This window comes from Melopsittacus undulatus, chromosome 7, assembly GCF_012275295.1.
Source record: "Melopsittacus undulatus isolate bMelUnd1 chromosome 7, bMelUnd1.mat.Z, whole genome shotgun sequence".
NCBI lineage: Eukaryota > Metazoa > Chordata > Aves > Psittaciformes > Psittaculidae > Melopsittacus > Melopsittacus undulatus.
This window is the reverse complement of record NC_047533.1, coordinates 69,714,254-69,741,378: the sequence shown is the minus strand read 5'-3', so window position 1 is coordinate 69,741,378 and position 27,125 is coordinate 69,714,254. Positions and strand designations below refer to the sequence as shown.

The 27,125-nt window shown below is 37.8% G+C and overlaps 1 protein-coding gene across 8 annotated transcripts in view; it reads left to right on the top strand.

Moving 5' to 3' along the window:
• The window catches only part of CAMK2D (calcium/calmodulin dependent protein kinase II delta), a 149,560-nt gene that overhangs the window by 101,950 nt on the left and 20,485 nt on the right, over positions 1-27,125 (top strand). For 4 of the 8 annotated variants that reach the window (XM_034065019.1, XM_031051176.2, XM_031051175.2 and 1 more), the window contains 8 exons: positions 3,502-3,604; positions 9,405-9,488; positions 10,498-10,592; positions 10,860-10,982; positions 11,915-11,998; positions 12,723-12,765; positions 16,759-16,796; positions 26,469-26,517. In XM_034065019.1, the coding sequence (XP_033920910.1) occupies positions 3,502-3,604; positions 9,405-9,488; positions 10,498-10,592; positions 10,860-10,982; positions 11,915-11,998; positions 12,723-12,765; positions 16,759-16,796; positions 26,469-26,517 (619 nt within the window). Of the gene's footprint in view, positions 1-3,501; positions 3,605-9,404; positions 9,489-10,497; positions 10,593-10,859; positions 10,983-11,914; positions 11,999-12,722; positions 12,766-16,758; positions 16,797-22,339; positions 22,400-23,930; positions 23,973-26,468; positions 26,518-27,125 lie in introns of all 8 variants that reach the window. The other 4 variants (XM_013129595.3, XM_005151498.3, XM_031051179.2 and 1 more) reach the window with 3 other exon arrangements.

Below are 27,125 nucleotides of genomic sequence, written 5' to 3'. Positions count from 1 at the left end.
GAAGTGGAGGGCACTGTCTGAAATATTAGACCCTTTACAAAGGCAGCAAGAAATAGCCTGTGGGCTAAGACAGTGAGACGTGCCATTTTTTTCTAGCACAGCTTCTTTGCCTCTGAGTTTCCTTTCTGAATGAGTTATGGGGAGCAGGAATTTCCTTCCAGGATAAGAATTTTCCAGTGGTTGCCATTAGTAATAACACTGGAATCAGTATCATCTTTCTTTTTTCCTTTTGCCTTCATTTCCAAGTAAACAAGTGCTCCTGTCTGATTTATAAAGTCCCATTTCTTTTCCTCTAGGAACAGAAAGGGTTACATTCTGAAAGTTCAGAGAGCATGATGGAACTCAGGGACACATACACTAAATACCCATTTTGTGCTTCTGGATTTTCCTGTGTCATGGTTGCATAACAGGAGGCTGACAAGTCTCTATCAAATCCATAAATCTTGCATGTTAGCCTGTTCATGTGGAGTACATTTAAATTCATTTCAGGGATGTCACATTTCTCTAGCTGCTCCAGCCATTCCTGTCCTCAACGTACATGCACAAGAAGGAACTGGAATAAAAGATTGTAGCTGTGCAAGCTGGCAAAATGAGGAATGCTTGCTAGAACTTCCCACACATTCAGGCAAAATAACTCTTGGTTTGAAAATGCATTAAATCCAGGTGTTCCCTGTGCCAAACCAGAATGTGGAATTCTTACTTTGGCAAGTCCAAGATGAACTGGGAAAACTGTGAGAAAGAATACAAAAGGTTATGGTGAAGTCCCAGCAGAAGAAGCCAAGTCCTAAGACCAGAATGGCAAGATATGCAGAAGATGGTTATAGCCTGGCATGAATCCTTACTCTGGAAACCTTGATGGATTTCTGTCGATAACACAATTTGATGGCATGTTTGGGGCTGGGGGAGCAATGTGAGGGAGAGATTTTGAACAATCTCATTTTATTCACCTTTCTTTTAGCATTATTTAGTAGGAGAGAGGAGCTTCTGCAGGCTTCTACAACCTGTTGCTGCTCTGTTTGTAATCCATGGTGTAAGCTAAAATGGTGGTGAAACTAGAGCCAGAAAAAATGAACCTGGTAGTGGCAGCCTTTCTTTAACAGATGGTGGAAGTGCACTTCTGGGTAGGAATTCAGCTCTTGGCAGTTGGCAGCCTTGCTGCTTTTGTGAAGTTCTATGATTATGACCCTCTTGCATTCCCCCAAAAATCAGATGCCCTGGTTGTATTCAAGCAAAAATACACAGAGGTGTAAGTACTTGATCTCCAAGATTTGAAGACCTTTGGAAAAGTAAGGCATAAATCATGTTCATTTACTTGCAAGTGGTAGTAGTAGTTAACACTGCCATTCTTGACTGCAGCCAGTCCTGGGCTGGTGGCACAAGGTGACACTATTGACTCCAAAGTATGAGTCCAGAGTGGTCCAAGATGTGCTGTTAATGTTTTCCAAGTAATTGCATTCATTCTAAGTTAATACATGGTAAATATCCAATATGCCTCCTGTCATCCTGGAATGACAGCTGCATGTTGCTTAAGCACATAGTCCCACCCAATGTTGTCTTTGGCAGAGGAACAAATCAGGAAGTCTGCTTCAGTTTCTGATGAAACATACCTATGACAGTGGTAATTCTCCAGAGTGTTGGGATTGGCAGAGGGTAGATGTAGAATGAAATTAAATATATATATATCCTAAGGGGGAAAAAAAGAAGCAACCAAAAAACCCAGCAGCAAAACCCACAAAACTCTTTTGTATGTAATCCCATGGGGTGCGAGGTGGTATGTGTTTGTTAAGTTAGTGCTTGTGTTCAACCAAGAGGATGAGGCATTTCCCTGCTTTCGGCTTGCTGAATGTCACAACCAAGTATGATCGTCTGTTGCTTTGAGGGGTTTTGCGAAGGAAGTGCATTCCAAGAAGTAATGACTAAACATCTCTCACTTTCATAGGAAACCTTCAAGAACTGTGTGACTACATGTGTGAATTAATGTAGTTAAATGACAAACAGTGTGACATTCCTTAAATCAGTGCTGATGAACCTCGAGAAGAGTCCTCAGCTATTCAGTGTTTGAGATCATGTAGTTGAAGTGGTTACTGATAATTCAAGTTGCTTCAAAATTCAGATCATATTTTATTCTGAGTGATCTTAATTTTTAAAAGTGTGGAAATAGAAGATTCATCAAGTTGATGAATTGGTGAAAGGGTTTTAATACTCTCTTTGCCATGACATAGCAACAAAGGTTTGGTGAGTGGGGGAAAAAACACCTTTAGACTAAGGAGTTTGTCAGGGTCAGTTGTGTTTTTAATTAGTATCACAGTAGTTGAGGTCTTAATTAGGCTTAAGCATATTTTGCTGGATAATTGATAGATGTATTAAGGGTAGCCTTTGCTGAAAGAAGCTTATGATGGCAATTGTTTCCAGACTTAGTACCTGCATGGGATTAACTGTAATCACATAAATAGTCCCTTGGAAACCTACAGGATTGCTGCTGGATTTAAAAGGAAATCAGAGTTTAAGAGTCTGCAGAATTGGATCCCCAGTGCCAGGCTGGATGTAGTGAATTCCCTTGTAACCTATTGCTACAAAAATTGCTTCTGCAGTACCCTTGAAAATGAAGTTTTGTTACTCTGTAAATGCAGAACAAAACCTTTTTAAAAATAATGGAGATAGAAAAGAAAGAAAAGGCAAGACAATACCATAGAGCTCACATTTCTCTGAAATTATCTGTTGAATTCTTGGACAATTTGCATTTGATATATTTGATAAATGAAGTTAAAAGGATGCATTATGAACAGCAGAATGAACACCACTGTTCTGTTCAGATCCTTTTAATTCTCTGAGTATACTGTAGCATTTGATTTCAGATGTGACCAACGTTCCCTAAAAGAAAAAAAGCAGAGAGGGAACTTTTGCAGACTTGCATTGTTATTTGCAATAGGTTCTTTGCAAGCACAGGCATGGGTATGCTGGTTTGGCTGAAGGATTTGCAATGTAAATGCACCTACCCTCTAAATACAAATGTAATAATAAGTCTGTTATTGTTAAGCTGTCATGCAAAACAAATGTATGTATGACAGTACAGATGCCTAATCTTGGAAACTGCATAGGATAGACTAGCAATCCAAGAAAAGGCATCTTTTGTGAGATTTTTCAGTATTGTTTTAGTAGTGGGTTCTGAGGAGTCTTTGGATTGTCCTGTCACGCAAACGGGTGTTGCAGTTCCATATGAGCATTCTGCCTATCCTGCTTCACTAGCAGATCTGCACGCTGTCCGTAGTCATGCTGTCATAGGGTCCTAAAGGCTCTTTACAGGCATGGTGGTTCTTTCCAAGTAGGAATAGGAAGAGCAATTTTTGCAGTTTCATGGAGAATATACATGGGTTTCTTCTCTTTTTCACTCCTATAAGTATTTCTTCTTTCCCAGACTACTGTAGCTAAGAAAAAGTGAAAACTATATAAGATGTATTTTCTTATCTTTACATCTCAATTTTTTTCTCTCTCTGAGTAAAGCCTGAGAACTTACTTCTAGCCAGCAAATCCAAGGGAGCAGCAGTAAAACTGGCGGACTTTGGATTAGCTATAGAAGTCCAAGGAGAACAACAGGCTTGGTTTGGTAAGTAAATACTATTCTTTTTCCCTTGCAGGAAGAATGTTATCTGTAATTCTTACTGAATTAAACAAAGCTTGGCAGCAGAGTTTATGTGCTTAAATATACAAATAAAGGAAAACAAATAAGTCCCCCAACACTTCAGAAGTGACCTGTAGCTATATTTCCAAATCTCAGAGCTAACTTGACAAGAAGTGGGTCTTCTTTTTCTCATAGCTTCCTCTTCACTAGCAAAGGTAAATCACCAACCAATAACATATAATAAATTGGCAAAAGTCTCTTGTGTTGGCACAACTGTGTTCATACTGGGGATTTTGCCAGCACAGCAGTATTGGTACAGGGCAGGATGGAGGAAGAAGGTTTTATAATTCATGGTTCTAGTAAATACAGCATTACAAACGTTCCTTTTGACTGTAGTCTGTGTGCCATTGACATTTCTTGACCTGGAAACTTAGGTTTCCTGATTCCTGCTTGTCCTAGCTTTTGTCAGCCCATAGGTTTGACTTAGGTGCATACCACCCCCTTCTCCCCCACTTTCACCTGTGTATCTAGATGAAGGAAATACGGGTGTAGAGCCTGGGATGGAGACGGGCAGCTTCCAGTCAGGTGCTTGTGTGACTGAAGAGTAAGACTGTTGGTTAATAGTGCTGAGTGTACCCACCCTGTCATCAAAAACATTTTGTCTGAAAAATCTTCTGTCAACTGGAAATACCTCAAAATTTGCACTTAGGAATGTGACTTGAATGAAAATAAAAGGGGGTTGGGTACCTGAGGCTGTGCACAGTCATCCACATCAAGATCCTGCTGTGAGAGTGCAAGTTGTCTGTCACAACTCTTTATATTGCTGCCCTAGAGGTGACTGTCTCTTCACATTTGCAAATGAAGCTGCTTGTAAAACTGGTCTTTGACGCACTGAGGTCAAAATAAGCTGGCTTATTAAAAATGTACATTCATTACTGTATAAGCAGCTCATGTAGTACATCATGGAGAGCATAAAGCCAGGAAGGTAAGGTGTGGCCTAAAAGCATCTGGAACCTTGCACAGTAGTCAGGAAAGGGTTGTCTGTCCACAGCTTACAACATCTTCAGAAGCTGATACTGGGGCTTGTTTGAAAACATTGCCTTCATCTGGGAGTGATCAAGAGTATGCTTTCTTGATGGTGAAGTGACAAAGATGTATGCAAATGTGGAAGCAAACCCAGTCTGTGCATGTGACCACTTGAAGAGAGAACATTCTGGGCTTCAAATCTGCTCACAAAAGTTTGTAAAGGGAGGGTATCTGCCCTCCTGAAGGTGGCAGTTGGTGGTGTAAACCAGTTCTCCAGAACTGACACCTCAAATGGAGCTTAGGTGTGCTGTACAATGCTTCTCCTCACGTTCGAAGAGGATGGAAGATAGTAAATTAAATAAAATGCACTTCTCTCCAATTTCACTGAACTTTTCTCTTTTTTTGTTGTTAATTAAAAAAAAAACAAGTGCTAATTATAGATTGTTGCAGTTACCAAGTGCCCAAAGGAAAACAGTGGAAAAGATTGAATACTGGTCATTGTAAGTAATAGGACATATACAAATGCAGTGCATCAGTCTCATACACCACCCTCTGAACAGATGTGAAGCACAGATGTGAACCCGAGGAGGGAAAAATACAGAATAAAATATAGCAGCTCTGTCCTCTCACTCAGAGCAACTAGAAAGTATCATCTGAAATTGAACCAAGTAGTTGTGAGGTTGCTGTCAAAGCTTAGAATGAAAGCACAAAGGATTTCGTGAGAGACTGAGTGTTGGAAACCTAGAATATAGCTACACAAGGATACACAGGCAGTACTGCTGGACATATGTTGGTAAATCTATAAACTAGCCTGTTGTTTTAAATCCCAGCCTTTGCATAAATGGATTTCAGTAATCCACAAAACACAGAGGAGATTGCTCTTGCACATTAGCAAATAGGCCAGTACAACAGGAGTGGGATAGAGATAGGACAAAACACAAGTGATTTATTATAATAACAGAAGCATCAGGTAAACAGGAAGTATCTCAAGAAAAATGAGCAGAATAAACTTGACTTCAGGGTTATTTTCTATAGAGAATACCTCTGTGTGCATGCAGATGACTCACAGAAGGTTGCAGTTCCCTGTGAAAGAGTGCACTTGATATTTTGGTCCTTTGGTTCCTGTGAAGTGCTTGGTTTAGACTTGTAGCTACTGCCATGTTGAACTTGGGAGAAAGGAGATGGAACAGAATGTCTTCAAAATATGCATGTAAGGAAGAGGTAAGCTGGCAGTGAGGTAACAGAAAATAGAGTAAGTAGTCAGATGTGGCTCTTTTATTACTGTTGGTATTTGATAAGACTAGGGGGTTCTGTACCTTTTCTGAAACGTCCTCTGCAAAACCTTTCTGTAATGATCTGAGTATCTTCTTTCAACTTTATGACTGCTTTAACAAGGCAAAAAGCTTGGATGTGCTTGGCATTTTGAACTTTTTACTGCTCCCTGCTGAAAGGTTTTTCAGCTTTCCACTGGATTCTGCAGCACTTGGTGACTCACAGCATGCTCTGATTCCAATTATAGCTTTGCAATAGTAGGGTTTTCTTTTTTCCTTCTTTTTCTGTCTTCTCTCCTCCTTCCCCCCCCCCCCCCCCCCCCATAGTTGTTTTTTGTTTGGGTTTTTTTATTGCTTTCCTTTTCTTTTGGGTGTAGTCCTCTGATGTGATGGTCACTGTTCCGCCTAAGCCATAACTACGTCTCAGCAGGAAACTGGCTAGAGCCCTGTGTGTTCCGATACAAGGGAACACATTTATGCTTTGCCTGTTGACAAAACAAACCTGTTCCTTGGCTGTCTGTAGAAAGTGTCACAGGGTTTAGCTGAAACACCCTGCCCCATTAGCAGGTGTATTGGGAAAGAGGGGGGCTCCACTGACCCACTGTCCCTCGCTGAAGTCGGTGGAAGAACTGCACTTAACTCACTGGTAGCTAGATTTAGTCCTAGCTGCATCCCAAATTAAGTCCAGTCCTGCATCCAGAACTAGCATGTGCACCACTTAAGTAATTTGAGTAGCTCCACGGAATGAATTTCTTGGTTGCATGAAATTTAGGTTTTCTACAGTTAGTCTTTTGGATCCAGCTGTGCAGGAGAAAGCTACTGCTCTATACTTACTCTCAGCTGCTTGCTCTTGCTCCTTGTTGCCACCTTCTCTGTATGTTCTTACCAGATGTCTCATTTGAATTTTTATTCCTGAGTGAAAGGGAGGTATGTTAACAAAGAAGTACAACTTAGATTGTTTAAACTAACATGGTTTATTATGCCATTTTAGTTTGGAATCCTTGCATTAGAAGTGTTGAGAAGACTGTTAAGTCTAGCAAGGGGATGATGCAAGCATAGGGCAGATCTTAGAGCAGTAATCTCTTCTGCTGTGTGTTTAAGATGTATCAACTGATGTTGTGGAATTATAGTTAACCTTCAGCCTAGGTTTGACTCCAGAGACATGCTCACCATTTATGATGTTAAGTATATATATAGTCTTTCTGTAAGAGGGTTTTGAGACTGTAAGTTGAGTGCCATGCGCTATGTACCAGTGTGCCACTGAATTCAGCAAAGCACAGCATATGTCTTGGAGTTTTGGATACTTACTTAAGTCATATGGTGATAGGAGCACAAGGTGATGGAGTCTTTTCTGCTCACTGTACAGTGACACTCTCCAGGTTTGTGAGTTGTTTCAGCTAAAGTAATTGCTACTGTTACCAGTGGTTTTCTGTAAGATACACAGTTGTATTGGGATCCCTCTGACCACTTACAGAATTACCTGATAAAGAACAGTTAATTTCAGTATGTTTTTCCCTGAAATCATTTCTGTGTACTCTTCTGTGTTTGCCGCTTTAAACAAGTTCAGAATATATACTAAAACCATAACAATTACTTCTATTTAAACCCATCCTGTATCTTCATCAGAAAATCAAGTTAGCCAAGTACTATATTTATTTTCAAGTGATGCATAGTAATGTTTATGGAGATACAATAAGCTTGAAAATGGAGACAACTTTACATCCCTTTTAAAATAAGCAAAAATATTAATAAAAATAAATAAATAAAAAATAAAATTATTAATGCAGAGCACTACAGCCAAGAAGAGATACAAAATATTATCTTTAAAGCTATTTAGAACATACAGTTTTCAGTTTCTCGAAAGAGCTTAAGTATGTTTCCTGTATGATAGTGCTCTAACAATTCATAGCTCTCGTATCAGGAAACTGTGAAAAGCCAAGCTTATATTTCATGGAAATATTTTAGCTATGTTCTCAGTAGAATAGACAGAATGTGTTCCTTCATTGCCCCCTCCCACTCTAAACTGGTTGCCAACTGAAGGGCAAAGGCTTGCTTTGTCTGTAGCTGTACAATTTATACATTATCACCATGTTTTGTGGAATCCACTGTGGTATTTCAGAAATCACATGTGTTCCTTCATAAAAGCACCAAATACTTACCTTTCAAGAATTCTCAAGCATTTATTTTAGGCAAAGATGCTTGAAAGAGCAGACATACTGAGATGGCTTCTAATGGTTTCGGTTATTTAGTTTTTATTATTTACAAAGGAGTCTATACCTAGTTTTTCCATTTCTCCTACGAGAATGCAGCAGAGCTGGTAATGAATAAAGAATGAAGAACATGCAGATTTTAAAGGCTACATTGCTCTGGAGATGCTTTTTGTCAGCTTTTGTAAGGAGGTTTCCAGAAGCGGAATGACTTCACAGGAGTGAGTTTTTGCAGTCAAAAGATTAGAAGTAGCTGTGAAAAATATGAACAGCAGAGGGCTATAAGAAGGCTGAGCCCAAGCTGATGGTCTTCATCCTAGGTAATAGCCAGCTGTGCTTTTGTGAAAGCTAATTCTCAGCATCTCTGACCACGTATTTTGCCACCATCTGGAACTGGAATTGAGTTTCCACTTGTGTGTGAAGGCATTTGAACAGTGGTTTTATTTTTCTTTTTTTATTCTAAAGAGGTCTCTCAATATGTAAGCATTTCTTAAATCTAGCCCTTTGTGTTGTCTACTCAGAGATATGCCCTCCTCTAAGACTGAATAGGGCTCTTTAAATGCTCCTTACAGTCATAAGACTGTAGCTTAGCTGCCCCTCTATTTTATTAATTAGTCAGTGGAAGTACACTGTGTGTTTTACCAGTTCACAGATGACAGCTGATGGACTCCCAGAAATCCCAAGAAAGTCTTGTTTACAATCCTCATCTCTATAGTTTGGGGCTCATTAAAAATAGCCTAAGTTAGTGATTAAAAAACCTCAAACCTGTAGCAGTCTTTGGCATGCATGGTATACATTGTCTGTCTTTCAGCTAGTATCTCCAAGGGGATCACCCAGATGGATCACTCTTCCTACTTGGCTAATTTTGACCCTAAGCCAGATATGTTTGCATCTCACTACAGCTTACAGTAATGTAGGAGTCATGAAAGACATTTCTTCAACTGCCTTGTAGTCTTTCTGGAAGCTTTCCTCTCTTGCACTGTCACCAGATGCTTAACACCTCTGTAGAACCTGGAGTGTTGGTGTAGATGGGTAACCAGCCAGCTTTTAATCTCCCCTCAATTCTGCTAGACACAGTGGCAGAAAAGGATGTGCCAAGTCTGCATTTGCATTCCCGTTGTTGTTGTTTCTAAATGATTCACCATAAAAAGTTCACAGTGAAGCTGTTAGTGGTCAATGGCTTAGGAAATGATGTCCTGTGTATGTGGGCTGAGCAGAGAATCACTTGACTTTTGCAGAGCACTTACAGCTTTTGAGTGTAGTTGCCTTGCCTTTTGACAGGCTTTGCTGGTACTCCAGGATACCTTTCTCCAGAGGTTTTACGGAAAGATCCTTATGGAAAACCTGTGGATATGTGGGCATGTGGTAAGAAATTATTCTGATAGACAATGTTCTGTCTGCCTTAGGGTATCTTAAGGATGAGAAATGATGTCCAGAATACATGATACTCTGCATCAGAAAATATGTATGTATTTAGTAAAATTCAGTGTTAATTTTTAGAAGAGGTCACCGTATTTTTTGTTATTCTACCAGCTTAATTTTCTTTAAGTCATTTGCAGAGGTGTGTTGTCATGGCATTCTTGGCTGTGGCTACACAAAACACTTTCAGAAAGTAATAAGAAATAGCTGCTGGTGCCTGACACCTAAATAGCTCAAAATCATACCAATTCATGCTTAGTTTTGGTTAACAAGCAGCCTGAAATCTGATCTGACCAGTATCCTACTGCTGCAGTTTTAAACTGGGAAACTAAGTGTTTTGTTAACTACAAGGCAATTACTTTATCATCCAGTTCTTGAAATAGCATATTTTAAGGTTCTGGCAAGTGGCAGCTACCTAGCCCAAAACAATTGGTGGTTTCCTTATTTTACTTCTACCCACGCTTACTTGGATGTGTTTATGAAAGCACTTTTCTTTAGTCACAGTGAATCATCTCTGCAAGACTAGCAAATGGACTTTTTCATTTCCTGTTGACTGTATATTGGTACAGATAAATTGAGGTGCCCAAAGTTTCTTTGCATGAGATTAGTTAAAATACAATATTGCAGACACCAGTACAAGCCATGGTAAAACCGGAGGTAAAAGTGCATTTTCCTAGAACATCTGTGACTGCTGAAAATTATTTCTCCAGCTGTCTACTTGTGTTCAGTGTTCGTGATCTGATGTAGTGTCAGATACTCATTATTCCCCTCACTCTGCAAGGAGGTTATCTTGTGAACCCTACATTTACTATTTGCTCCAGTATGAATAGGCACTATTTTTCAGTAGCTGGGTTAATACTGTTAAGCCATTTGGTTTACATGGTTCTTGGGTGCAAAATGAATTTCTAGGGTTTGTTTCTTGACATCCCTTAATACTACTGTGAATTCTCTGCAGGTGTCATTCTGTATATCCTTCTGGTGGGATATCCTCCATTCTGGGATGAAGACCAGCACAGGCTTTACCAGCAAATCAAGGCTGGTGCTTACGATGTATGTACCATATGCTGTCTATTGAGTTTTTTATAATTGTACCCCTAAATAACTTTTCTAGAGTGAAAGTGAAATAAGAACTATTTCTGAAATTATTCTTGTGTTGGTTACCCTTATGAGTATACTCAGTATTTAATGCAATGTAGTAAGTACTGCTTTAGTAACACAAACCTTGCTGGGCTGGCATAGTATCAGTGAAAATCCTGAGGTAAAAATGTGTAAAGGTTGTACAAGATGACATACTCATACATACTTTTTTCTCTTCAGTTTCCCTCACCAGAATGGGATACAGTGACTCCTGAAGCAAAAGACCTTATCAATAAAATGCTTACTATCAACCCAGCAAAACGTATCACAGCATCAGAAGCACTGAAGCATCCATGGATCTGCGTAAGGAGTTTCCACAGATTTAACAGAATAATTTGGCAGACACATACTTCGGCATATAGTGAGATGTTTAGAGGATAATATTTGTTCTTACTCGTGCAGCTATGTAACTAGGGGAGTGTAAAATTGTAGTTATACTGATACAGTCAATAGTATCCTTTATTGAAGTCTCAGCCTAGAATAAGATTTTGCAGAAATTAACTTCTTTTCATTGACTTTGTGGTGCAGTTCACTGCCAAAATTAGAGCATTCTTTGTTTTAAATTTACAGAGAAAAAAATGTATAAGAAAGTAATATTGAGTTAGATAATGCCTTGCATCTTTATTTCCCTGTAAATATTATGATAAGCATGAAATGTAAAGGCAGAAAATTAAGGGACTTTTAAAAGATCAGTTTTCATGTAGCAGAAGCTGCCTATCTATTACTGAATCCAGAACTGCTTTCCAGTTCTCAGTACATTCTACAGTTTGACTTTGCAGTTAGGCTGGTTTGACACTTTGAAATTCACAGCAAGACACATAGCTGGTTCCCAGCTCTTTCTCATTCCCGCAGGCTGCATTATCTTGCTGTTAAAATTGTGATGCAGAGGACATTGAGGTACAGGGAAAACTCAGATAATTCAGATGCTGAATTTTCTCTGAAGTATTTTATTTTCTGTACCTTACCTAATATTACTAATGCTAAAGAAAAGTTCTCTTCTTGTTTTAATTTTGTGGGGTTTCAGTCCCTGTTTCTTTCAAGTGGACTTTACACATGGTTGAGTAAAACGAGACCTTGGTTTTGTAGATGTGGAAATGTCCCAAATGTGTAGAAACCTGAACAAAGGGGGAGTCAGACAGAGTAGAACTTAAAGGACCATATGGGTTTTAATATGTATCTTGTAAATAAAATGCTAGAGATGTGGCTGGGTGCATTAAAATTATTTTTCTTCTCAGCAACGCTCTACTGTTGCCTCTATGATGCACAGACAAGAGACTGTAGATTGCTTGAAGAAATTCAATGCAAGAAGAAAACTAAAGGTAAGAATGAATTCTGCAAAGATTAATAGCTGATTTTGGAGAGATAAAAGGATGTTGGCTTGTGTTCTACGTGTAAAGCAAATGGTCCCTAAGCAATTCTTTCTTGAGTATTATGTATTAAATGAACTGTTTGATACATGATCAGCCTTTGGCTCTTAATGAAAGTGAACAGGACATAGCATAATACTGTTAAATTCAGAAGAATGACAATCAATCATCTTTGTTCAAACACCTTAAAAATATTTTGTTGAAGGAAAATCTTTAAGGTTGTTCTTTTAGGTTGTCCCTTGTTTTCTCCTGATCAGACCAGACAGGGTAACTTTGCAGATGCAAACTTTTCTAATTAGCACATTACAAGTAAACTCCTCTTCTTACTCATAAAAGTATCTAAATACATTAGTGACAATTTATTTCATATTCAGCTATGTCTTTTGCTGATAATGACTGTGCATGTGAGTACTCATGGTCTGTGCATTACATACTCACAACAGGTAAATATTTGAGATTGTGAGAATTGCTGATAGGTGTGTAATTCAGACTAAATTACAGTTTATGCACTCATGGCATCATGCATGATAGGTAATGCACAGACAAGCTATTCTTCCAGGGTTAATGTAGTAATTGATGTAATTTACTCGTGTGTTTTCCTTTTTGTTGTGTCGTGTTCACATTCAGAACTGTACACAAGTGTGATGCTAATTTGAACAAATGTATGTCTACACAGGGGGCCATTTTGACAACTATGCTGGCTACCAGAAATTTCTCAGGTACGTTCATTGAGCTCCAGATTAATATGGTCTTCATGTTTTGATGTCTGTGATGATCAAGTTCTAATTAGGATTTATTAGCACAGCAAGATATTTGTTATTCAGGAGCATCTAAACATGGTGTCTTAAGTTGTTTCCTTTGCAGAAGCAAGCAAGAGAATTTAAACTATTTGGGCCTAATAGAATCCCTTGTAGATGACAGTCTTAATTTTTCAGTAAAATGTGAGTTTCTTCTCTTTGCTTTTTTAGTGTCATCTGTCAAAAGACAGTGTTTTCCTGTTTGTTTTGGTGCAGAAAACTGGAAAATTATGCATACAGTTCCACATGCATAAGTATCACCAAACAACAGTTAAAAATTTACTTATTTTCATATACTTGAAATGTCATTCCAGGATTCTGTTGTATTGTGCATTAAAAAAATTCAATACACATCCATTCTGTATTGCTCTTCTAAGTAAGAAGTGTAAGAAATGTAGTAAAATGAGTCCTTTTCCTTCTAATGCATAGCTGGAAATAACAAGAGGTGTTGCCTCTTTATGGAATAGCTTTGTAGTCGTATCCCTGGAGAGTTAGATCTTTATACTAAACAAATTTTAATAGCAAAACCTATGATGAGTTTGCTGTTATTGTAGGTACAATTGTCCTCAATAACAGTATTGCCAAAATTTCAGTACTATGTTGAATTTTTCATTTTGCCATCTGAGATTTGAAGTGAACAGTGAAAAAAAGGCCAAATTCAAAACCCAGTAATTTTACATATCCCCCTGTTCTGTGGTCTCTCTTGGAGCGTAATGTAAGTTAATATATGGACAAAAGCAGGATAGTGCTTTGGGAATATTTGGATAATAATAAGCACTGAGTCATCAAAAATAATTTACATAATCATGAATGCAAGAGCAAATTGTTCAATTTGCATAATACTTAAAATACAATTTCTTAGTTAAGTTCTTATGTTTAACACACACCTGTAACACAGAAGACTACATTTATGCAAATCACGTTACATTAATGCCTAATGGATTGCCAGTATCTGCTAATTCATTTGAAAGGTGGGAATACTGTAGGCTGCATATCTTGTAAACATGAATTATTATTAAATTTCAAACAAATACATCATTTCTCATCACTTTTCATAACTTTCACTGTTTATAGTGTAAGGGTTAGTTTCAACTTTCCTGAACCAAAAAAAGCTGAAGTAAATTTGAAGAAGTATTTCAGCATGAGGAACAGACAGGGGTTTTGGCTTTGGTTTGGATATTTTTCATCTGCCATCTTTGTTTTACACCATAATGATCCATAGTATTCCTTGAAGATGTTTTATTTTTTCAAGTTGTTTGTTGTATTTCATTGCAAAGCCTGCCTTTGAAGGTCATTTGTCCATAACAATGTGGCTACAAAAGTGTTTTATTTTCCTTTTTCTTTCTTCCTTTTATGTGGAATGTATATTTCTTGTGAGGTAAGACCCTCAGCACGTGAAAGGAACATCTTTTCTCTTTTCTAAATCAAAATTGCTGTTTGTCCTGAGCCACTTTACTTTCTACATGTTGTCACAACAACATTTCTTTTTAATCTGCTTTCTGGCCTATTAGTGCTGCCTTAGTTTTTCTTTATAGCTATTGCTTGTGGTTGCAAGAAATCTTTCATTGTGGGCTTAATTTAGAATATGCTAATTGCTTTGCTACTGCAAATTCTTTAAAGATTTTATTTGTATGCAGTATCTATGCTTAAAGAAAGATGCAGAAAGATGTTATTATAGCTACATTCCAAGCCAAAATGTATGGAATTTGTCCTGTGACATAAAATACTGCATAATCATAGAACCATAGAATAGTTAGGGTTGCAAAGGATCTAAAGATCATTTAGTTCCAATGCCATAAGCACAATACTTGTAGTTCTTGCTTTTGGTGCCCTCATTTTACTGGCTTTCATTTAATTGCTTACATATAACACATAATGTTTGTTAAGTATTAAAAGAATTCAAAACTTTTACGTACAGATTTAGCAAAAGAACCCGATTTGTTACAAACAGCAGCCAGTAAGAATTTATGTTTTCCCATCTTTTTCTAAGGGCCAGCAGCATAAAACAGCTTTTGAAAGTAATGAAATTCTGGGTGTTTTGGCCATAGGTTTTAGAAATAGCTCCTTCCTTTTGCTTTTCTGAAATGAGTTTCTGAAGTTCATGGAATGTACCCAGTGTAAAATGTAAGGCCCTGCGGCATCAGGTCCTGTAAGCACACTTTGCAACAGGATGTGTCTATCTCAAAAATTCATGTAAACCTGTTTATTTTGATTTACATGTTTCTGTAAATAAGAATATCCAGTGGTCCTGTTGCATAATACAGGCATGTTTCTTTTAGTTGTAAATCATGGGGCATGTGGAAATTGTAATGGCTGAGGTGCATAATAAAAACTTAATTTGGAGGGCTGATATAATAATGAAATGAGAAACATTAATCTGGCTTCATTTTCCAATTCTTTTTTAAATGTAAACAACACAATAATGGATGTTAGTTATTTCTGTACAGTTTTTGAGGTGGTCTCACGTTTTCTATACTCTGGACCAGAGCTAAATGAGCACTTAATGCAGACGTAGACAGAGAATAAGCCAGAAATACAAAAATCAAGTTTAAACGACATACTCAATAACTCCAGTATCCTCAGCTAGTTTGAGTGACCTTGGGCTTGCAAAGTCCAGTTCTTTTGATTTGGTTTTGATGGGGTTTTTTTGTTGCTTTAAAGAGCAGATGCTGACGGGAGCTTCATGTGAGGACTGTCTCCCTTTGATTATGCCAGATTGTTAGTTGCATTTCCCTTTCAAAAAGGGTTTCTGCTTCTGAACAAAACAGCGTATATAGAACAGAACTTACACCCTAAGCCATGATACACTTTCTGATAGGAAGATGGGTTTGTAAACAACACTACAACCAAAAGGTTGTTTTGTAATTTATTCTTCTTCAAGACTTGGCAGTGAATTTTGAGAACTCTGCACTTCAGTGAGTGGTGTATTTGAATTTAGTAGGTCACCCAGCTGTATTTCTGCTGTAAACTTTTCAGGTTCAGAGCTGTGATATGCTTCTCTGCACATTAGCCCTCCAAATTTAGTTATCTGGAGTGATTCAGCCCCATTCTTGGTGCCAGCTTTAAGTGGTGGAATTTAAAGCCTAACAGATGGGTAACATTAAGGCAGGTGAAATTTTGCCCAACAGTCTGCACTGCTTTGGAGAAATTTGATCAGTGTCCAACATGATTTGGGAAATAGTAGGTTTTCTTCAGTAGAAGTTGAAGCAAAGCCTGCCATTTGTTCTTAGTAGCTCCTAGGAAGTGCTCCTCTGGAACAGCACTTTGCTAGCAAATTGTTCTTCCTTTCTTGCCCTCAGCTTTCCTAGCCTTTTGCGCATGGTGACTGTGCTGTCAAGGTGGGAAACCCCCAATGAACCATTGCTCAGAGATGCTTATTTAAAACACAACTTATTTTTCATTAGGTGGAATGGAGAGTATTGTACCTCACTGTGCTCTTCAGGTTGATCTGATATTGGTTACTTTTATATCACTGTCATACAAATAATACCATTAAGACACCAGTGTGCTCTACAAACACTAGGCCTAAGTCCCTGCCATCAGAACAGTAATTTTCGCAGTCATATCAAACAGTCTCCATCAACAACTGTGAACACATTGCAGCTGAAAAAATGAACGTATCCAAAGCCGCTTCTTTTTCACCCATGCTGCTTCCATGTCCTCTATGCCATCCAAGAAGGTCTCTGCTTCAATAATTACAGTTAACCTACAGCTTTAATCAGTGGAAAAAGAGTTGTACAATATCTGAAGTATTCGTAGTTTCTAGAATATATTCCTTCCTACACTCAGAGCAACAAAAGGAGGAAATAAAGCTGAGAGTATATCTGCAGCTGGGAGGCAATGGGGGTTTGCTGCACAGCTGGTTGACCTCAGTGGTAACCACCTCACACTGAACTTAATTATCTCGTTTTACAGCAGCCAAGAGTTTACTGAAAAAGCCAGATGGAGTTAAGGTAGGTTAAACATGTGATATAAAATCTATTTTGTTAGTCACCACCTATATGTAATTACTGACAGTTTTTAGAATTGTTCATTGTTATTTCTCTTATCAAATCTGTTAATAAGTGATTCTTACTGTATTAAAGTGATTAAAATTAGAAGGTAAAGCTAATAAATAAAATGAAGTAATTGAAAACCAAGCATTTTAATAAGTGGAAAATAGAAAACTGCTGGCAAAAATGCTCTTCTTGCTATTTTAATGAAGGATGATTTTGCACTTACCGACTTGTCGTGGTTTAAACCCAGCCGGCAACCCAGAACCACACAGCAGCTTGCTCACTCCCCCACCTCGCTTCCTCCCCCTGCTCCCAGAGGGATGGGGAGAAGAACCCGGGACATGACTCAATGTTACTAATTAGCTTATAACCAGAAATAGGGGTTTGGTGGTGGGCATGTAAGCCTTTATGTATCCTTGTTTGCCTCCTTGTTTCTCTTTTGACTTTTCATTAGATTCATGGAAGACCAAACGTTTACTGGTAGGCTTGGCTCCATGTAAGGTGTTTCCTGCCAGATGTTCTTGCCGTATTTGGCAGAACTTGAAGGGTTTTACTATATCAACAAATCAGCTCATTCTGACTGACAGGCCTTGCTAAGAAGGGAATGTTTTGGCAGCTTTCATACATGATTTAGAGCTTCTATTCTCATATCACCAGATCCTGCAGGAGGAGAGATGCTTCACAAATGAACATTCTGGATAATTACGTTGAAAAACAGCCTTTACAAAAAGCTATCAGCAATTAAAAGTATTTATTTTTGCAGAAGATCCTGAAGATTAAAATAAATGCCTCAAACTTTCATTAGATGATACAAAAGATACTCTTCTGTGCATTGTGTGCTTGCTCAGAAGTGTGTCTTTGGCCTGAGTTTTAATTTCCTATTTGATCTTTTTATTTTAACAAAATATTGTATAACTAAATACCATATTCATAGTATATATTTTCCTGTTCTCCCACATATGCACACTTCTCCTAGTAAAAAAAATAATCATGAGACTGATTTAAAATTAAGTTAATACACTACCATTTCAATGCTTCTCACTGCCAAGTAGTGGATAACCTAGTTATATGGAGAAGCATACATTCAGTACTGTTCTCTCATTCATATGAAAAACCCTTAACCTGTTTTGTTATGGAATATGTAAGATTTATGTACTCCATCTGACCAGCTTTTCCTTTTCAAATATCATTCCTCCTACAGGTCTACAATGGTATTTGTTATAGCTTATATATATGTGGAAACAACTGTTGCCAAAGTTTTGCCTAAATTACACTTGTTGGAACTTGATATTTTGGTTTTCAGCATATATTATATGTCTGCTGTTTGTCTGCATGGTAAGGTGAAGCAAAGGGAGTAAATTTGCATCTGGCGAAGTCTTTTGTCATTTCTGTTACTGAGATACTATGTACTCCATAGCATTTTCCACCCCTACGGCCTAAGCTGTCTTTGTAAAAGAAAAAAAAGCCAAAACAAATATACTGTACTCCATGCATTGAAACTTCAAATCCAACCGGTCACATTTTCTTCTTTTCCTTTCTCTCTGACTGGTCAATTCAGAAAAGGAAGTCCAGTTCGAGTGTTCAGATGATGGTGAGGATCTTTATCGACAGCATTTTTAACTCCTGTGAAACGTTCACACCTAGAAATCAAACAGTTGCATTTAGTTTTGTTAACATTCCTTGAGAAGCTGCAAGACCTGAAAGTACAGCCTTGTGAATTTTAAGCCTGCAGTTGCTGTATGCCATCCACAGTGAATTGTTCTGCAGTTTTCAGGTGGTTTTTTTTTTAACATATGAAAACAAAATGTAGATGTAACATTGGCCAATGCAGCTGTCTATAGTCAGTTAAAATAGTAACAAAATAGTATCCTTGTAACAGCCTTCTATTAATTTTTAAAACCTCCTTATTTTAAAAGTTAATGATATTAATATAGTAAAATATAACACAAACCACATTACACAGTGAATTAGTACCACTTTAATTGAGCCATTGTAGAGCAAGATGCTAAATGTTCAGGAGTAAAAAGAAAAGCAATTTCCCAGTCTTTCCATACTACAGTTTCTGAGCTATGTTCCTTCACAGTTCAGGCTCTGTCGCTGACAGTCTCAGTAACTTGTCTTCCTCCTCAGCCTACTCTGCAGCTTTGTGTTTCATTTGTCCTCTGTGATACGACCCAGCGGCTTCCTCTATTTCTGTTTATTATGGGTTTGAATCTGACTTGTGAGATGTTTGCGATGATCAACGCTGATGTCCCAGCCAGCTTCTGTTCCTGCTGCCTGTAGGGAGAAGGCAAATATCCCTCATCCACACCTGTCCCTGCGGATTACAAGTTGCCTTGAAAAGCAAAAACTGCTGGTCAGGTCTGCACAGACATGTAGTTAGAGAGATCTGTTCTTCAAGTGAACACAGACTTTCAGTGGCAGAGAATCACTGGCAGCAGTGTCCAAGTGAGGGTCACCAGAAAGGTACAGTGAGGGTGTTTCTGATATTCCAGGTGTGAAGTTTTGTTACAGAAGTACCATGTGAAAGGTTAAGTCCCGAGATACAGGTTTTGTTTCTTAAGATATTTTTACATTATATGATATTGGTAAAGACCAGTATTGATTACCGCTACCATTATCATTGTATGATATTTGTAAAGACAGTCATGCCCAGCTGTTTGGAGGGTTTGTGTGTGTCTGTCTTGTCCTACTCTCAGACCTAAGAGAGTGGCTTTTCACAAGCCATTCATTAGTATAAATGTTCTCCTTCCTAGCAACAAGTAGAATGAAGCACAATTCAGCCTTAAAATAACTGTTTCATGTGAAAATGTTACTTGTTTTGGAATCATTTCCCTTTGCTGTTAAAAATATATGCAAATATAACCCCATGTGTTCATATAGTTATAGAAGCTCGTGTGTACATTCTGTGAGGGAGAGAAAGTGTACAGACTTATTCTCTCTGAAGTTTTGAGGTGTTTTACCAAGTTCCATTTACTCAGAAGAAATAACTGTATTTTGAATCACATTATCTCTTTCTGCTTTTACAAATGAATACTGTATTCTCAGTATCTAACTGAGAAGGCTTGAATATATTTCCTGCAGTTTTCAGCAGTAGCTGTAATAGGTACCAGGTTTTTTTATAGGACTTTCACCAAGGGAATATGGACCTAAGCCTGCTCTCCTTACTCAGGCAAAATTGGAATTGAAATTTGATTAACCTGCTTCCATGGTGTATTCAACAACAGGCATTTGTCTGTCATATCACTCCCGTTTTTTGTATTAAGCCACTACTAAAAAGGACTGTATGAAATCTGGTGAAATCTTCACTTCCTGCCTCATGTTTTTGCTTTGTGTCTCTTCCTTTTGTTAGGGCCTTTTTAGTCATGGTCTCTTGATGACCGCACTCTCATAAAAGTAGGAACTTGTAGTTATACAGCTTGATATGTGGTTTTCCCCTTCGTTTTGGAAGATTTAGTGTGCTGTTCAGCAGCACTGTATGTGTTCTCCACTACTGCACAATTCTCCTGTAGAACTAGTTCGTTGAAGTGGTTGAAGCTTGTTTTCCTGAGTAAGGAGGTCAGGTTTTGCCATCTCACAGTCCCATAAATATCAAAGCAAGTTAGTTGATATATAAAATACTTACTAAAACTTGTCTGCCCACAGATGACTTTGTGCACAAAGGTATTTATTCTGTCCCTGTCTTGGTTCAGACACCCTTGCAACCTATGGCTCTAATTGTGAATAGATAAATCTATTTGACAATAACTAGGCCAAGGTGGGGTTTAAACTAAACACTTGGAACTCAGTGATGACTCATATTTTCTCTTAATGACAATTTCTGTAGAAAGACCATTGTTAAATACTTCTCATCTTCCTGTTATAAAGCACCATGAACTTTGATTTCAAGTCAAAGAAAAATGTTTTCATTCTGTATGGGAAAATGGTTCCTATCACAAATACTACTAGATAACATTTAGTTTCAAAATAGTGTTCCCTGATACTGAGTAGCAAGACTGCTTTATACTCTTCAAAGCCAGTTAAATGCTGGTTAAGATAAGGATATTGGCAGTCTGTGATTAATTAATGCAAACCCTGACATGTCCTGATCTCAACATATCCTAAGTAAGATTCTGTTCAGTTGCAGACTTAATTCCTGTAATGGACAAGTCAGCTGCCACACCTTTACCAAGGTAGAATAATCCCCCAAATCTGCTGAGGACATGAAGTTCAGTGGTGCTAACTTCTGAAGGCTCCAGTTTAGCAAAGCCCTCAGTGCAGAACAAACTTAGATGATGAGAAGCTGTTTACTTCAGCTAAAACTACAGTCACCGGGAGGATTAAATCAAAAGTCAGATGTTTCATGGACAGCTGAGTTTGGTCCCTGCTTGGGGACTTCCTCTTTCTTTATGCTTTTTCATCTATGCGACTTATTGCCATTTTTAAATTAGTTTAGAAAGGCTTTTATTTTAGAAGAAAAAAATAGCCAAATTTGACCTTAAAATTTCTAGGGTTTGTTTCTTTAAATGAAGAGATTAATTACATTTTTTACAAAAAAATCTATGAACGGAACAATTTTGGGTATTTTTCCTTTGTTTGACACATTTGTCACTAATCTGTGACTAGTTCTTTTCATGCCATGCTGTTTATGAAAGCTGACTCTTAAAAGTGGATTTAAAGAATCAGATACATTTAAACCTATTGCTGAATAGTTTAATTTGGATTAAAATTTTGTATAAGTAAAGCTGTAATACTATGCTAAGCTTAAGAATTAAGACGATGACCTACATGTAAGCTTAAGCAGATATGTATTGATTTGTGGAGTAAGAATGCAGATACTATAATGTGACTATAGGTTATAGGACCAAAATTGAACAGCTGATACACCATTACTGCAGGATTCTTGAGACTGCAGATAATCACAGCCACCCATTACTTTTCTCTAAAATAACACAAAAAAAGCTAAAGGGGCACCAGTCTCTTTGTAGCTTTAGTTGTATTGTGCATGTCTGGAATCAGATGTATTTATTCAGATCTGTTCCCAGAAGCCCACAGGACAAATCTATAGATACCTGAAGAGCTATGGGTAATGAAATAGGTGATAGCTAATCAGAAATAAAGAACAACTGGGTGCAATTTATTTAATACTGTTGCATGTCAAGAAATCACAATGGCTATTGAGGACTTTCTTCAAACCCCTATTAATTCTTTATTCTTCTTACATATGCTTAGCTGCTACTTAAAAGGCTCTTTTAAGTGTCGCAGCTGAAGTCATCTTCTATAGACCTTGCTATAGTGCACCTGAAAACCTGTAGCTAGCATGTTTGGAGGAGCTGCAGCTAGCTATAGGATCTATTGTTAGCACTCTTTCAAGTTCATAAATTCATCTTTCTGTTATTCTTTATTTCCATATCTATATCTGTTTATAGGAATCTATATTTGTATATAGATGTTCTATACAGTGAGATATAGATGCCTACTGTGAGTTCTAAGGCCTGTTTCTATTTTCTGCATACCTACAGATAAACAACAAAACGAACGTGGTAACCAGCCCTAAGGAAAATATTCCTACTCCGGCGCTGGTATACCTGGAATCTTCCTTCTCATGCTATCTTGAAGTTTTTGACTGTCTTCTGTTTGTTCTTCTTTCTTTTTCGCTTTTCCATGCATTTACTCTTGTTTGCTTTCTAAAAACAGGTTTTGGAACAACTTTCTGTTTAAATTATGCTTTCTTTTGTTTTGTGAGGAAGTCCATTCGAGTGTGTTTATTGATAGAAAATGTTACATGGAAGTTGGATGTGGTACAGTCACAGCATTTGTAACTGTACCTGATTTTTTGCATGCTGTTCCAGAAAGCGAGTAGAATGCGCTTTGTGTTGCTCTTAGTTCTTTGCCTGATGACTGTTTCCATCTTTTTAATGCTAACCTATTGCACCAAAAAAAAATCTATTATTTTACTCTGCTTTGTATTAGTGTGAGTACCAAGGAAAGCTAACAGGATTATTGTTAGGCTACCATAAAATAGACCTTATTCAGATTTTCATTTCACATTTCCTAAAACACAGCAGGACTTTGCAAGTCTTCACTGGGATCAAGAGGCATCTAGTGCTAAACATTTTTTGCTTGTTTCTCTTACATTTAAAACTGCAGGAGACATAAGTCATTAATAAGCTCCGTTAGGAATATGTTACTAATGGAGTGCTGTTCATTAATGCTTCCGTTGCAGTCTTGCTTTTATTAGTACCTCCCATTTCTTAGGCGTATGCGCTTCACAGGACCCACAAATATGAATGCCAATAAGTAACACTTGTGAGGTGGTGTTTCCTGTGTGTCTCCATATATAGCTTTGAAAAGGTGGGTCATTCATGGCCTTGGGGAGAGATTTTTCCTCCTGATTTTTTTTTGCACAACTGGCGTTGCTAAGCAAGTCCTAAGGACCAGTTAACAGGTTTCATGCCTGAGTCTAAGGCAGTCTGTTCCCAGACATAGCCACACACAATAACCATGCTGAAAGTATGCTCTTTAACTGCCATTTCAAAGATTATTTCATCTTTTTTTCTTCTTTTTTCTTTTGTTTAAGAGAAAAGGATTTGGGAACACTTTATAATGATGCAAAGATCTCTCTTACGTATTTTCATGCTGCTCTGCTGGGGCAGCAACTGGTATTAATCTCCATCTTCCAAAACATGGAGGTAGTCAACTCATCCTTAATCCGTATTGATTCATCTGTATTTTTGTTTGATCACTTGCTTCAAGAAAAGGGGTCATTTCTGGCCTTGCCTTGCCTGGCTTGAAGAGGAAAATGTGTAAAGAATTTAGTATGCCCTTGTGCAAAGAGCCTCTGCCGATCTCCAGAACTTCAAAGCCCTGTATACATTGGTCATGAATAAGGTCTCTGCATGCTGCTGCATTAGGCAAGATGGTCTTTTTTTGCTGGCTTGCTGTTGAGGAAAACTTTTTGAGACATCCAGTTTCACCATCTGGCGACAATTAACATTTGCTTTAGCTCTTGTCAGTATTCAGCATTGTGAGCTGGCTCTTGCACTCCCTCGCACTAACAAGGATGTATTTACCAATGGGTACTCTTTTTCTCTTTATTTTGTTCTTGCTTAGGAGCCCCAAACTACAGTAATCCACAACCCTGATGGAAATAAGGTATTCAGAAAGAATCAACTCCATCTTGCTTTTCCACACCTCACATTTCACTCACTGTTCCACAGGAAAATAGGGCTGTTCCAGGAGTTTATCAAGGAAAATCTCATTCCTGCATTTGTTACATGTGTTGTCTCTTGAGCCTGTTCTGATCCGTGTTCATCTGCTTCGTGCGTCCTGCTGATTGCTGAGCTTCTGAAGCTCTTGGGGAGTCAGTAGCAGTTGGCAACGTGCAGTAGCCTGTGCAGCTGGGCTCAGGGAGCACCTAACTCTCCCATTTCAGCCAAAAATGCTGCAGCCTAAGTAAAACCAAAAGAACGCTCTTCTCAGAGTGTGGTGAGATCATACAGATGAGTTCTATATGTGCACTTGTCACCTTAGCTAAAGATGTCATTTCAGTTTATCCCATCTGCTGTTTCTCAGCATGCTTGTACACCCATGTTGTGATGTGTCTTTCACACAGGACTTTGGTTTTCTTCGGTAACATCACTGAGTAGTTCCAAAAACATTTTAACATTTCAAGTGACAAAGAGTTCTTTTGATTTTTATACGTTTCCTTCACACTCTTCTTTTTCTTGTGTATTGTGACATTTAGTTTGGCAGCTTATTCCTAAAACATGTTTTGTTTTGTTTTTTGCATGCATGGACTTGAAAAGGGCCAGGAAATACCATCATTTCCATATAGCACATGTTCCTAGGTTTCCTGGAAAGAATGTACTCTTCAACAAAAAAATCACTGTTTACAGTGTTGACTTAAGGAATTGACATTTCATTAACTAGTCCTAACTATTTGTGATTATTTCATACGAGAAGGATTGAATCTGAGTGAAAGAGTAACGCATGCAGACATTTCTCAAGCATGGAAGTGCCGATGGTGTGTGTTGTGCTTGTGTATCCCCTTCCCCTATGTACTTCACATCTGTCGAACACGCAAGCTTTTGTTTTCATGTTACTCCTTCTTCAGCTCCCCATGTTTAAACTCACAGACCCAGGACAGCCTGTGTTTGAACACGAGTCTGACCTTTACCACTGAAGTCCACTGAAGACCAGAAAACCCAGATAAAATATTGGCATGACTACATCTACCTGACTTAATTGTACAATCGTAGCAATTAAGATACTCAGAGTCCCAAGAGGTCACAGAAAATAAGCAAACCACTTAATACAGAGAGTTACTCCTAAATTTTAAAGATTTATCATTGTAGTATGGCAACTGGAGTGGATGCTTCAGTATTAGAGGCTACATATGCCATGTGAGCTTGTGCATGGTGTTTACAACTTGTATCTGTGTGGGGTTTTTGTCTACTTCTAAGTACTTATAGAGCATGATACACTGTGCAGAGCGAAGCGTCTAACACCAGCCAGTTCAGGAAAAGCATGGCAACCTGTTCAGTTTTCTTTGTGTGTGCATTAATTGATGTAGTTTTATTTGTGGATGCACATACGTTTTGTTTTTTAAAGGTCTGAGTAATGCGTTAATCGTTTTGAACATTCCTTCAGCTCAGCCTTGTGAGGACACAGTAAATAAAGGGCACTGTCAGATTTACCTTTTATTACTTAATTGTCAAATCCTTTCAAAAATTACATACAATACTGCTCCTGTCTTCTATCTCTCAAATAAAAATGGACCAGATAATGCTTTTTGCTGTTGAGCTGTGAACTGATAAAATAAGAAGAAGAAATTTATTCTGCTTTTCAAGAAAATACAAATATAAAAGCCCTCAGTTTATAAGCTCTCCAAATTTCTGAACCCAGTTACCTGTTAGATTTGACAGTGCCCTGCTGGATTTGCCTGTAGTATTTCATGTTTCTGGTAATCTGTGAAAGATTGAGTTACAGTATCCTTGCCTTTTAAACAGTCTGGTGGCTTAAGTACAAGCTGTCCCATAATGAGTCATTCCTCTGCATGACTGGTGTCTCAATAATACTACTGCAAAGATACCTTAGATTGTCAAAGTTGTTATCATGTAGTTATCAATTCTCCATCTCCTTAAAAAATTTCTAATCACAGAACCAGTATGAAAATGACAGAATCTGGTCTGATATCCTTAAAATCACTGGGAGACTTTAATATGTGTTGCTGAGTCATATGAGCAGAAAAACAGTTGTAAATCATGGCATGCAGAAGTCTGCATGTTTAAAAGGTAGAATGGAATGGCTTACTTTACACAGTTGGTTTAATCACTAAGCTTAAATGGCAAGCACTCCTTCTTGGCTGAGGTAATTCATGTAACATTTCATACAGACTTTCATTCCTGTGAAGTAAATGTATTAAACAGCAGGAAATGTATTTATGTTCCCTACTGTAGAGACTGGCAGTGTTTGACATCGGTTTCAGCTGGAAATGTCTTTAATCATTGTGTGACCATTTGTTTGTGAATTACATCCCACCCTGCTTTAAGGCTTTGCATGATACGTGTAACTAACTGTAATTTTCAAGGGCACGCAAGTGAGGCTTGGCTTGTTTTATACATTCCACTGATATTTACTTCTCAACAGGAGTCAACAGAGAGTTCCAATACAACCATTGAAGATGAGGATGTGAAAGGTATGATTTTAAGCTTTGAAACGTTTGGAGAAGCCATAACATGAGTTCTGTGAATGTATTTTTTTAGGTCATTAAACACAGAAACTCCTAATGAATCGTAGGAGAAAGTACTGTTTTTCCTAGTTTAAAAGAAATTACTTTTGTGCTCCTCTGTGTTACTTCTGACATGTTTCAGACTTCATTTTTGACTTCTCATTTCCCAAAACACCATTTGCCATGATGTTTTGGGATGAAGAATATAAAGTTACCGCTTATTAACTAAGATACGAGTTCCAGTAATAATAGTAGTAGAATAAAAATGTGTAAGTCTGTGCTTTGTAACTCTTATTTAATGTACGTTTAGCATACATTTATGTTCTGGGTTTGCCTTTTTTCATGTCACCATTTGCATTTTTATTCTGTTCAGATGCCAGTGTTTTTTAACTTTTCTGTCATACACTTATTTTAATTTAATTTCTTAAAAAAGAATTTTTTTAATAAAATTGTGTAACTTCACAGATACTGCTTTTGTTTTCATTTTTCACCTCTGTGTATTATACTGTGATGTTACACATGCTTCAGTAACATTGTGTTTTAAAACAAGGGGCTTTAAAAAAACTGTGTTAGGT